At 35.3% G+C, this 12,544-nt stretch overlaps 1 protein-coding gene across 1 annotated transcript; it reads right to left on the reverse strand.

The window, feature by feature from the left end:
• Positions 1-272: 272 nt before the first annotated feature.
• On the reverse strand, positions 273-2,577 carry LOC130960930 (uncharacterized). The gene is made up of 2 exons (XM_057886467.1): positions 2,399-2,577; positions 273-1,868 (listed from the first exon to the last, which is right to left on the reverse strand). Exons 1-2 carry the CDS (start codon positions 2,419-2,421, stop codon positions 419-421), a joined length of 1,473 nt encoding a protein of 490 aa, XP_057742450.1. The 5' UTR covers positions 2,422-2,577; the 3' UTR covers positions 273-418.
• Between the last annotated feature and the right edge of the window lie 9,967 nt (positions 2,578-12,544).

Here is a 12,544-nt window from a genome sequence, read left to right on the forward strand (position 1 = left end):
GCTTTCAATGGTTAATGTAGTAGGTGAATTGTGGATGAGTCTGATTTTTTAACATCTACCAGCAGTTCTCCAAAATCCAAAATGTGAGGAAAATATAATACTTTAAGAATTTAATTTTGATGGATTGTCAGAATAAAATAATTCTACACCTACATCTAATTTCATAATACTACGTCTGTAAAAATAAAAATAATTATCTTTACATTAATTATGTATATACTCATTTAAAAGAATGAATGTGGTTAGACAACTGTATAAAACGTTTTACATGTGTATCAAAATTATACTCGTATCATTATAAAAGAATGAGTCTACTAATTTGCCTTTTACATTAACAGTAGTGGATAGAAAAACATCAATATGTTCATGCGTTGACCCCAGCAAAATGAAAACAAAATTTGTAAGCATTTGTGAACTCCTAAGATCCTAAATGTGAAAAGCATAAATCAAGTAACTTCTGCTCTTCTAATAACCCAAAATCATAGTCAGGTCTCAAGAAACTATAATCATGATCCATTTCTATGCTAACCTGCATATTATTCAGATGTTCACACAGCTTCCTATTATGCTTGGAACTGAATTCAGATAACACATTTCCATCATCTCCTTTTTCTTGCAATTCAAGCTTCCTATCAATGTTGCTGTTCAAAGCCTGAAACTCATACATTTCTCCAACATTGTCATCTGAACCGTTAGGCTCATTTTTAATTTCATCATCGCTATTATCGCAGCCGTAGCAGTTGCAAGTTTGTACCATGTCAGCTTCTACTGGCATCAGTGGCTTCTCTTCTTCAACATTAACAGAAGGTTGATTTTCATCATTCTCATTTTGAGATTGAATACAGTTATTTGAGCACTTGTTGCTATAAAGTCTTAGAATTTCAGAAATTACTTCCTCCACATGTTTCTTCTTCACCATATATGCCTCATTTTTTATGTTTGACTGATCATAATTAGGTTTGGGGTTGCAATCCTCATCTGATATCTGATTGTTAAAGTAATCATCACAATGGTTGTCAATATTGCTCAAATCACATGATGATGTTAAACTTTTGGTCGATTCTTCGATTGGTACTTCTATATTATTCGCTACAATCTCATGCTCGTTGGTGTCAGAAGCCGCGCCATCAGCTCCAGAATTCATTACCATATCAGTAAACTCAACACCAGAGCCAGAACACTTCAAAACCTCTTCTGATTCTCCTTCGATTCCTTCACTTTCTCCAGGTATTTTAGCTTCAATATCCTTCATTTCCTTATGAACAACACTTGCATCATCACATTTCTCATTTTTTTGGACATCATAATCTTCTTCCTTTGTTCCCTCCAATGCTTCAACATCAGAAAAATTAGGTTTGTCTTCACAAAACTGATGAAAATTACCATCCAAATCCTCAGCTTTAGGGGCCTCACCACTAAATATAATTCCATTCTTACTTGGTGATTCTTCAGAGCCTACTGACTCCAAATCATGCTCCGGAAAGTTCAAACGTGCGCCTGAACCGTACATTGTCTTAGCCGCTTTGTCATAAGCAAGAGCAGCTTCAAATGCAGTGGTGAAAGTACCAAGCCAAAGCCTCTTTGCATTCTTCTTACTCTCATGGTTGCTGATTGGTTCGCGAATTTCAGCAACCCACTTACCCCAAATCCTCTGCCTCACACCTCTGTATCTAAACTCAGAGTTCTGAGGCCCTCCTTTACCTTTCATGCACCCTTTCTTGGACCCTTTTGCAGGAACTTTATGAACCACATGCACCCCATTTGTGGAGAAATCATGTTGAGTGTCGCTGTTCTTCTTCTTCCACTTCTCAAGAGTGTCCTCCAACGAATCACTTCCACACCTGCGCCTCTTCGACGAATTCCTGTTTCTGCATCAACCACCAAAAACAGAACTCTTCTTAGAACTCTCTCAATAGTCATTATTCAAAGTTTTGACAGATATAAGTTTTCAAAGTCCAAAACAAAAGAAACTACAATTAGTCTTAGAAGAACCAAAAACTTGTGCAACAACCAGAAATTAGCTTGTGATTTGCAGCCGGGGAAATCCAGAAACAAATTAGAGACGTCAAAATAGAAGCAAGTTGAATCAAACAATGAAACAAATAGTTGTTATGCATAACACAAGCAAGAAGTTTTGACAAATATCCTATGATATCACTAACCAAATTTTTAAATTCCAAAACAAATGAAACTATGAAGTCAGTTGTTTTGCATGTCTGTGTGCTTAGAAGCACAAAAACACAAACAACTTGTTCAACAAACTAGAAATCAATGAAAAGCCCAGATAAAAAAGTTGAATCAACAATAACCAACAAGTATATGAAGCTATCTATCTATTTACTTAGCTTGAGTAAAAGATAAAAATTCTTGTGAAAGAAAGAAGAGTAATTGAACTGACCCAGAAACGATTTCAGTGGCCATGATGCCTTTTCTTGATTTTGCTGCTGAAGAAGCATGTAATTGTATCAGTTGTTGTTGTTCTAGTTCATTGTTTTGTGGTATGTTGTGGGTTTGAGTGCACAGATTTAAGGTTCAGGGTTCTAGAGAGGTTTATAGCATTTTCACACAGATTATGTGCTACTCTGTTTTTTTATTGCTTACTAAATTTATATTTATTTTTATTTTATGTATTTAATTATTTATTATTAAAAAAAGGAAAGAATTTGTTATGTAAGTGCCAACGTCATTGGATTGGGGATCAAGTAATTGAGTAACTAAGAAAATGGCATGAAAGTTCCAGTTTTGCGGCTATTTATTTTTTTGTTATTTATGTTATTTATTGTATTGGCTGCTTTTTGCGGCTGTGTTTTTATTTTTATTTTTATTTTTTTTTATTCTCTCGTCTTGTTTACCAAGTTTCAACTTTCGAGATTCCTTAGTTACGAAGGGGTCCACTTTTTGTTTGTATGCTGGTACTGTTCTGACAACAATTCAGAACGATATTATCACATATCACCAGATATTGCCAATTTTTTAATGTGATTTTTTTTAAGAGTGAAATCTCCATAAATTAATTTGGTTATAGATAAAATAATGGTAAGTTGTTTGAATATAGATGTATGGTGAGTTGTTCATAAATATAAATTTGCATTGTTCAATGATTTATAAAATGTAGGTAACGTTTTGCAGGCGATGAAATTAATAATCTGTATTTTTTTATTATGGTTTAATTTTTTTACTATTGTTATTATATTATTATTGTTATTATTAGAGAAATTATTTTCTGTATTATTATTATTATTATTACTATTATTATTTATTTATTTATAATAGTGAGTATGATAATTAGAATAATTTATTAATTTTTTTAATAATATTGTGTAATAATTTATTATTATTTTTTAGTAATTTATTATTATTTTTCATGATAATAATAATAATACTGTTTAGTAAACGGTTTTTTAATAATATTTAATTAAAAAAATTATTATTTTTTAATAATTTATTAATATTTTTTTAATAATAAGTAATATTGTTTATTAATAATATACCGTTTAGGATAATGATAATATAATAAATGGTTATTATTATTATTGTTATTGTTGTTATATTTAAGTAATTATTATTATAATTAATATATTATTATTATTTTTTTATAATAGTAAGAATAAATTATTATTAATTTTTAATAATTAATAATATTATTTAATAATTTATTATTGATTTTTAATAATTTATTATTATTTTTCATTCATAATAATGACAATAAAATACTGTTTATTATTATTATTATTATTATTATTATTATTATTATTATTATTATTATTATAGAATACTGTATAATAGTTATTATTAGTTTCTAGTAATAAATAATAAATAAGTATTTATGATTTTTTAATAATTAATTATTATTTTTTAAGATAATAATAATAATACTATTTAATTATTGTTGCTAACTTTTTTTTGAATAAATTAGTAAATGATATTATTTAGAATTTAATAATTATTATTTTTCTTTTTGCAGGCTGTCAGGAATTTGTTGTCCAGAAAACTCGATCCGCTAGATACCTTTAACGAGGTAGCTGCAGCGGCACTGGCATTGGCTGGGTTTCAACACGTTTCGTGAGCAGGTGAAATGAGAGGTCATTCTACACTACTAAGTGCTTTGGTGGAGCGTTGGAGGCCAGAGGCTCACACATTTCATCTTCCGGTCGGTGAAGTGACGGTGACGCTGGAAGATGTGAGCTATATTCTTGGTCTCCCGATTAATGGGGAGGTCGTTACGGGTAGATCAGACAGCAGTCACCAGTTTTTTGTGGAGAACTGCATTGCGTGTTTTGGTCGGGAGCCCGATCCGCAAGATCACGTGTTGGGGAAGGTTAATATTGCATGGGTCCAGCGGTGCAGAGACACCGAGCCGTGTGACACTCAGGAGTCTGTTGAGCGGTACGTCCAGGCGCACATATAATTGTGAAGTACGTCATAACAAAGTTACATTGAAAAGCTAAACCACTAATGACCTCCAGCGGAGCTTGGACCTACGCGCTGAGGACATCGGCTGCGGCTATGTCCCTCGCGTCCACATATAGTGCACGGGCGAGGACCATGCATATCCCGCGAATCCATCTCATTCAAGTAGCGGGTTGACTTCGGTCTTCCTTTTGTTGCGCGCCTCAATGTCCAATTGGCGATCACTTTCGCTCCTTCATATCTATCCCATGTAGATGGGTCACCCATCGGAACAAACTCGCCTTTGTACACCTTGCAAATTTCAGACATCTTGTACACGTCGTGCACGAATACTTGCCAATCAAGACGTTGGTTGGCGCAACATGCAAGCACGTGGCGACATGGGAGTCGCTCGACCTGAAAATGGCCACAGTCGCAGTGTCATTGCGCAAGGTCAACAGTGTAAATGGTACCATCTTGCATTTCACGAACCTCAAACATCTCGTTGCGCCTGTCGAACCGGTTGACCACAATGTTTCCTGCACGTCGAAATCTTTTTTCAACTATTTCGTTGCAAATTCTGAATACGTGAATCCGTTGCGGAGAGGCTCATGAGCCTCGGTACTCTTCCGATTGAATAATTCATTCAGCCTATAGAAAGTTGACTGGACAATGGCAGTCACAGGAAGATTGCGTGCACCCTTCAGGACAGAATTTATGTACGCTACCAAGTTTGTCGTCATATATCCCCAACGATGACCACCATCGAATGCCAACACCCATCTCTTAACACCGATGTCATTGCACCATTGAGTATATGCCTCACTTTGCTCTTTAAGCATTTGGTAGTTTTTGTTGTACTCTTGTTCCGTTCTAGAATAACCTGTTGAACAAACCATTTAATCATAAGCAGATGCCACAAATTTACTATGAATAGAACCATAACAGCGAGATGAAATACCTGTGTTCACCACGAGTTTATGCAAATATGGAGTCTTGAACCTCCTTAAGAAGTTGGACCCGATGTGCCTGATGCAGTACATGTGCCACGCCCTTGGTGGTGACCATGCACCGTTACTGCGAGCTATTGCAGCGTCGATGGAGGTATGGTGGTCGGAAATAATACCCACACCATCAATGGTAACAACATATCTCCGCAAATTGGTTAGGAAAAACTCTCATGCATCTGCCGTCTCACCCTCGACTATCGCAAATGCAATAGGCACAATGTTTTGATTCTCATCTTGTGCAACTGCTACAAGAAGTGCACCTTTATATTTTCCGTACAGGTGAATGCCATCAACCTGCACCAGTGGCTTGCAGTGTCTGAATGCTACAATACACGGATAGAAGCTCCAAAAAACGGGGTGCAGGACTCTTACACCTTGAACCTCCTCACTCTCACAGTAAACGGGGAGCGTTTTAATTCGAACACGAGACCTTGGCATCTTCACCATCATTGCTTTCAACCATACTGGCAGAGTCTGGTAAGAAACTTCCCAATCATCGAAGACCTTTGCGACAGCTTTCAACTTTGCCAACCAAGCCTTGTGGTAACTCACAGTGTAGTTGAACCTGGATTGAACTTCTGCAATAACAGACTTCACCTTTATCGAGGGGTCTGCTTCGACCAACGGCCTAATGGCATCTGCAATTGTGTCTGAGTCCAACTTAGCATAATCTTGTGAAATCGTGCCCATGGTGTACGTGTACTTGCCATTGTATCTCCTGATCTCCCAACAAGCTTTTTTTCAAATCAAGCTAGTTCGGATAAGCGAGTCGCACCCTGCACCATACCCCTTGCATTTCGCATAGAATGTCTGCAACTCAAACTTATACACAGTGTAATCAACTCCTCTAGAGATAGTGTAGCTTTTGATTGCAGATATCACCGACTCTCTCGAAGCAAATTCCATTTTGACACTAAACTCGTCATCTTCCGCCGCAGCGTTGCCTTCACATACGACATGCGCACCACCATCAGTCAGACAAGGCAAATAAAATAAGCACTATAGGAAACTTGAGTTAATAATCATAACATACCCGTATTCGCATACTCAGGAAATTCCGGGGCATGCATGGCTTCGAGATCTAGAGTCCGCATAAAAGATGGAACACCAAACGAATGCTGGCTTACAATCGCATTTGCTTCATTTTGCACCGCCGGATTGCCTGCCAACTCTCCGTCATTGTTTTTGTCATCGACTTCATAGTTAGCTTCGAATCCCTCTTTATTGTCATTATTATCTTCTTCCCAATCTATATCCCTGAGCTCATCAACATTGACCTCCTCGCTGACCGCACCCAATCCTGACTGCTGTTCGAACTCAACGTACAGGTCCATCATCGGCACATGAAATCGGGTTTGTTGATAAATACATAACATCTGCTGCATACTGGCATCGTCAGTGATGGGCATCATTTGAAACTGTATCAGCCCACCAAATACTTGTACAGGATTTCTGTTTAAAATGTTGCTCACCCTTTTTGAAATGTGGCTTTGAATGTTATTACAAAGTCCATTTTGCAACTCTACAAAATTCATGGTACATGAAATAGCAAATGACAATGGACATTCACAAACAAAAGTCACTCCTTCATGTGTGTTTGGTATAACCTCACCGTTATAATATACTCGTAAAGTTGTAATATTTTTCATAACTGCAACCTCACCTAATCCGATTTTTTTGACACACCTAACTGTCAAAAAAACTCAGAACTACGGCATATGTGCAAGACAGAAGAATACAATGAGTAGAAATGGAGTGAGGCAAGTTGAATGAGTGTCTTACTTCGTATTTATAGGTCGAACTCTTAAAATATATTTTTTAAATAAAACACAACATGCATTTTTAGTTTTTCAAAAAAAAAAAAAGCTGACAGCCCATAAAACGCAACCTGCGTTTTGACTATTCTATGAAAAAAGCTGACACAAAAAAGTAAAACGCAAGATGCGTTTTGTTGCTTCAAAAAAAATTTATTTTATGCCCACAGTAAAACGTAGGCTACAATTGGGTTTAAAGGGAATAAAAAAAATTTTAAAAGATTTGAGAAAACAAAACGCAGGTTGCGTTTATCTATTTCTTTCAATAAAAAATAAAAAAATAAAAACAAAACTAAATGTAACCTATGTTTTGACTAAGTACCATAGCAGTGAAAATATTGGTCATGCATCCATTTCATTGTACAACACCAATACCAAATCCATAATAAAAAAAATGAGCCTCAAATCTCGGCTAAAATTTTTATATATGAATAATTTTAATGTAAAATACAAAAATATTTGATTATTTTAGTATTTTACAGGGTTGTAATAATAATATAAAATGTTATTGACATTTTGTAATAAAAAAAAATTTAATTATAAAAGAATAAAACGTCATTGATATTTTGTAATAAAAAAATATTATTTTAATTATTAAAACACAAAATGTTATTGATATTTTGTTAAAAAATATTATTTTAATTGAAAAACATAAAACGTTACTGACGTTTTGTACATAGCCATAGTAGTGTTTAACAATACAATATTACGAGGATTTCATCCTTAATAATACAATATTAAAAAGAAAAAGTTCTGTAATCTCACCCAATTCCTAACAATTTTACGAAATTCTTTTTGTCTCTTAATAAAAGCATAATTTCATCGCGATATTCATTACTTTTGTCAGATATTTCTGGCACTTTCGTCAAAATTTTCGTCAATAGAAAGAGTATAATCTCAACTCAGCCCTTAATCATCACCAATATCTACCACCATTTTTTTTTTGCATTTTCTCTTTCTCCTCTTCACCATTTTTGGCCAATGTCATTACCAACATCCACCACCATTTTCTGTTTTCGTTGCACTACTTTACCTTCTTTTTGACCGAACCAAAATCACGAAGCCATATCTCACACCCTACTTCTCTGTTCACCATCGGTAATCCTGTGTTGCCACGGCTACCCTCTCTCCCTTTTTCTGTTGCTTATCCTCACAATCCCTCTCTTATTAACTTGCCTCCGTCTCTATTTGATTTCACACTAAATTTCAAGTCTACATTTCAAGTAGAGAACTTTACATCGAACAAATTAAAACACTGACGCACTCCAAAATCACCAAATCACTCTTTCATATAAAAATCGATCCTTTAAGTAAATATCTATATTCAATTATCAAAATTCAGAAAAGGACAACTCATAAGATCATATTCCAAACCAAATTCAAGTATTTAAATATATAAAATTACTCAATTGAAAGAAAGTGGCAGTGGGTTGGTGCAGCAAAGAAGAAGAAGGTGACAGCGGGTTGGTACAGCAAAAACAGAGAATGGTAGTAGATGTTGGTGATGATAGTAGCCGAAAATGATATTGAGAAGAAGAAGAGAGGAGAATTAGTCTGGTGGTGTTCTGGTTCGCATAGAGGAGGAAAGGAGAAAAGAAAAGAAGAAGAGGAAGAAATTTGTCCATTGAATTGTTGACTTAATGGTCCACATAGGCAAGATTCTTAAATCTAGACAGAGACATTAATGGAGGAGGTAGAAGGTCTCACGGAGTTAATCGTCAGGAATCGCGATGGGATTATGCTTTCGTTAATGGATGGAAAGAGATTTCGTAAAATTGTTAGGGGTCAAGTTGATGTTTCACTCTTTTTTTTTAAAGGGTTTATTTATTTTGTGTTCTTAGGACATAGGTTAAAATTATAAAATAATTTTTTTTATTAAAAATATAAAAAGTTTAAATTTTTAATGTATTTATTTTTTATTTATTAAATAAAAATATTAAAATTTTTTATTAATAATAAACTTATCATATATCGACACATATTAGCTATTTTTTTTAATTATTCTTTATTTTAATTATTTTATTCTCATTGTGATGAAATATTTATTTAAGAAAATAGTTTGAAAATAACATATAATGAAAAAAGGGTAAAAAACCATATTAAACCAAATGGAAGAAGAATTTACACGATTCTACTAAAGCAAAAAATGTGACATGGATCACCCAAAAGCATATTTTAATGTAATTCGAATTAATTCAATTCGAATTAACAGGGAAGTGTAATTCGAATTTAATAAATTCCAATTATGCATGCATTTGGTCCTAGGTAGTTCGAATCAACACGATTCGAATTATGCATGCATCTTGTATTAAGATAGTTCGAATCATACTGATTCGAATTAAGCAAGGAAGTCACACATAGTAGTTCGAATGAGATTGCTTCAAACTATATATAATTCGAAATTAGTTGTTTCGAATAATGAAGCCCCAGATGTTTATAAATATGGTGTGAACGTGAATTTTTCTCATTAGAGTGAAACACAATGGCTAGTGAGGAGAATTTTTTAGTGTTGGTGCATTATAGAGGGTCAATTAAGAAAAAAATGCGTTCAGGTGTTAAATTTACTGATAAAGATCCCATCAGTATTTTTCTAAAACCTACAACGAGCTTCACTGACTTCTTGAATTCTATAATATAGAAACTTGGGCTGCAATGCGTGAAATGGGTTGAGAAGTTATTCTATCGCATTCCGATCTCAATGCTGCGAGATGACATGAAGTACGATTCGTTTGTCATAGGGAGTGACGAGGATTTAGAGGTCCTGTTCCATTGTCTTCGGCAATTTGCCGAGGTCAGGACACCTGAATTGTTGGCAAAGTTGGTTGATGTGGTCTCTAGTTCAGGTGGTTTGAACCAGAATACCCGAACTCCAGTTACGATAGCCTGTTTTAGTTCGAGACCTATTAGTGCAGCTTCATCCGTGTCTATGATTGCACCTCAGGACGAGCATGTGGCTTCCCCGTCGTTCGCCATTGATCTCAACCACAGTGGTGGGGGAGAAGTTGGTATCATTGATAGGGCGCCGATTTCATTACAGTGTGGGGCACCGACTGGTATAGACGATGCATTGCCGGATGATGATGACGCTGATGATGTGGAGCCAGACATCATTGCTGATGATAGTGGTGATGACATAGTAGCGAGTAATCCAGATGGGGCGGGCGGTGGTTCCAGCTCAGGGGCTCAGCAGTACTCCCCGCACTTTTCATCTTTGGACTTGGATGCCATGAGACGGGAGGGGGTTCTTGGAGAACCTATTGGATTTGGTGCTAGAGATACGCAGGGTACCAGAGGTTTATCAGAGTTTCAGGATAAAGAGGAGGCTGTGTTTAGCGTGAAGATGTGCATACGTATGGAAGCCACCTGATGTGAATGCGAGTACCGAACTTATCACCAAATAGCTGAGTCCCTAACAACATCATGATATGGGCCCGGCATATCTCCTAACAGTTGGCTCATCGGCCCCCCTAGGAAGCTCGCCGAATGTATCATAGAACCAGCTGCAGTTCACTGTGAACTTCTGGATGCAGTTCACAGGAGGCAACACCCCCAACAGCTCCTCGAACCACACCCAAGCTAGGTGACCACCTTCGATGTACATCTGAAAGTCTGTCAGGCAACCACTAACATAATGCTCATCGATCGGCAACCCTAACTGGTACGCCACGTCCTGCAGTGTAATCGTGCACTCCATGAACGACATATGAAACGTGTGCGTCTCCGAACGTCAGCGCTCCACGAATGCACTAACCAGGGGCTCATCCAGCCTAAACCATCTCTCGTTCAGCCTCGCTAGATGGTATAAGCCGGCCATATGCAAGTACGAAACGTACCTCTCGTCCAGACGCATACCCTGCTGCCGTCGCATGCTCGAGATACATCGGTGGGGCTGCATAAAAAATGCATCATATTGTCTCTCGACTCAGAACATATTTACACAACATCATTCACTAATGTATATCTTAATCCAAAAAATACAACTTCTACTCTACCAAAGCATGTTACGTGTCAAGATGAAAAATAATATCATATACACATCAAACTGGGCCTAATAAGATAATACTGTCTTATATTTTCTTAACAATAGTATAATTTTAACATAAAGAATTTATCTCGAATATTAACAAAAAAAAACACTTACTCTACGTAAGTTTCACCCGTCGTTATTTTTGCTACTCACACTTTTCTATTAATTTTTAGCCACCAGTAAAAAAACACTAAAAAAACCACTAATATAACAACTCTATCTAACTTAACCACGGTAAATAATGACAACTATTAAAACAAAAACAAAAGGCAAAAATATAAAAACAACACGTTAAATTCTATTTTAAAAGGACAACTGCGCACTAATCTCTTGGTTGATGCACTAGCTATGTGGGCAATTCCATCCAAACGATATAGTCGGTCCGCGTTATCTCCCATTAGCTGAATGTGATGTTGAACACGTTGTTGGAGTCTTACGAAAAGAATTTTCTCTAGGATTTAGTGGGGTAGGGATTTGGTATTTTAGTTCGAAGGAGCTCAATTCGAACTCTATTTATAGGATAAAACTTTATAATTCGAATGAGCTTCCTTCGAATTACCATGTACAGCAAAATTTATGATAATTCGAATCAACCTGTTTTGAATTACTATGGTTGTCAAAATGGTGGACTAGTTCGAATCAGCTTAATTCAAACTAGTGTGGGTCACGTTTACATGTAGTTCGAATCAATATGATTCGAATTACTCCTTGAATTAATTCATACATAATTCGAATTGTATCCATTCGAATTACTTTGATAGGGACTAATTCAAATTTAGAGGATTCGAATTACTATTGTTTTAGCTAGTTCAAATTAACTTAGTTCGAATTACATTAAAATATACTTTTGGGTGATTCATGTCACATTTTTTACTTTGATAGAATCGTGTAAATTCTTCTTCCATTTAGTTTAATATGATTTTTTACCCATAAAAAGAAGTAGCTATCATTGTAACAATATCCGATTCATAGATGTTTTATATTGTTACTAGTTACTACTTACCATTATTCCAGCAAACCTTCTATTATTTTCCATTTGTGTACGTTATCATCTCTTTTGGTATAAAAAGAAACTTATAGGCTTTATTTTTGTTTTACTAATGAACTTAAAATTTTATAAGAGAAAAAAGACTTTCTGAAAAAAATTTCATAACAATTTACAAATTTAAAAAACTCAAAAAATGCCCTTGTTCTACTAATGCTAATATTATTCGTATTTTCCATTGGCCAATTCTAAATAATTTGAATTATGTTATACATATAAAAAAATCAATTATTAAATTATGCTATATATATACAAATAA

The sequence above is a fragment of the Arachis stenosperma genome, chromosome 2 (genome assembly GCF_014773155.1).
Source record: "Arachis stenosperma cultivar V10309 chromosome 2, arast.V10309.gnm1.PFL2, whole genome shotgun sequence".
Lineage (NCBI taxonomy): Eukaryota > Viridiplantae > Streptophyta > Magnoliopsida > Fabales > Fabaceae > Arachis > Arachis stenosperma.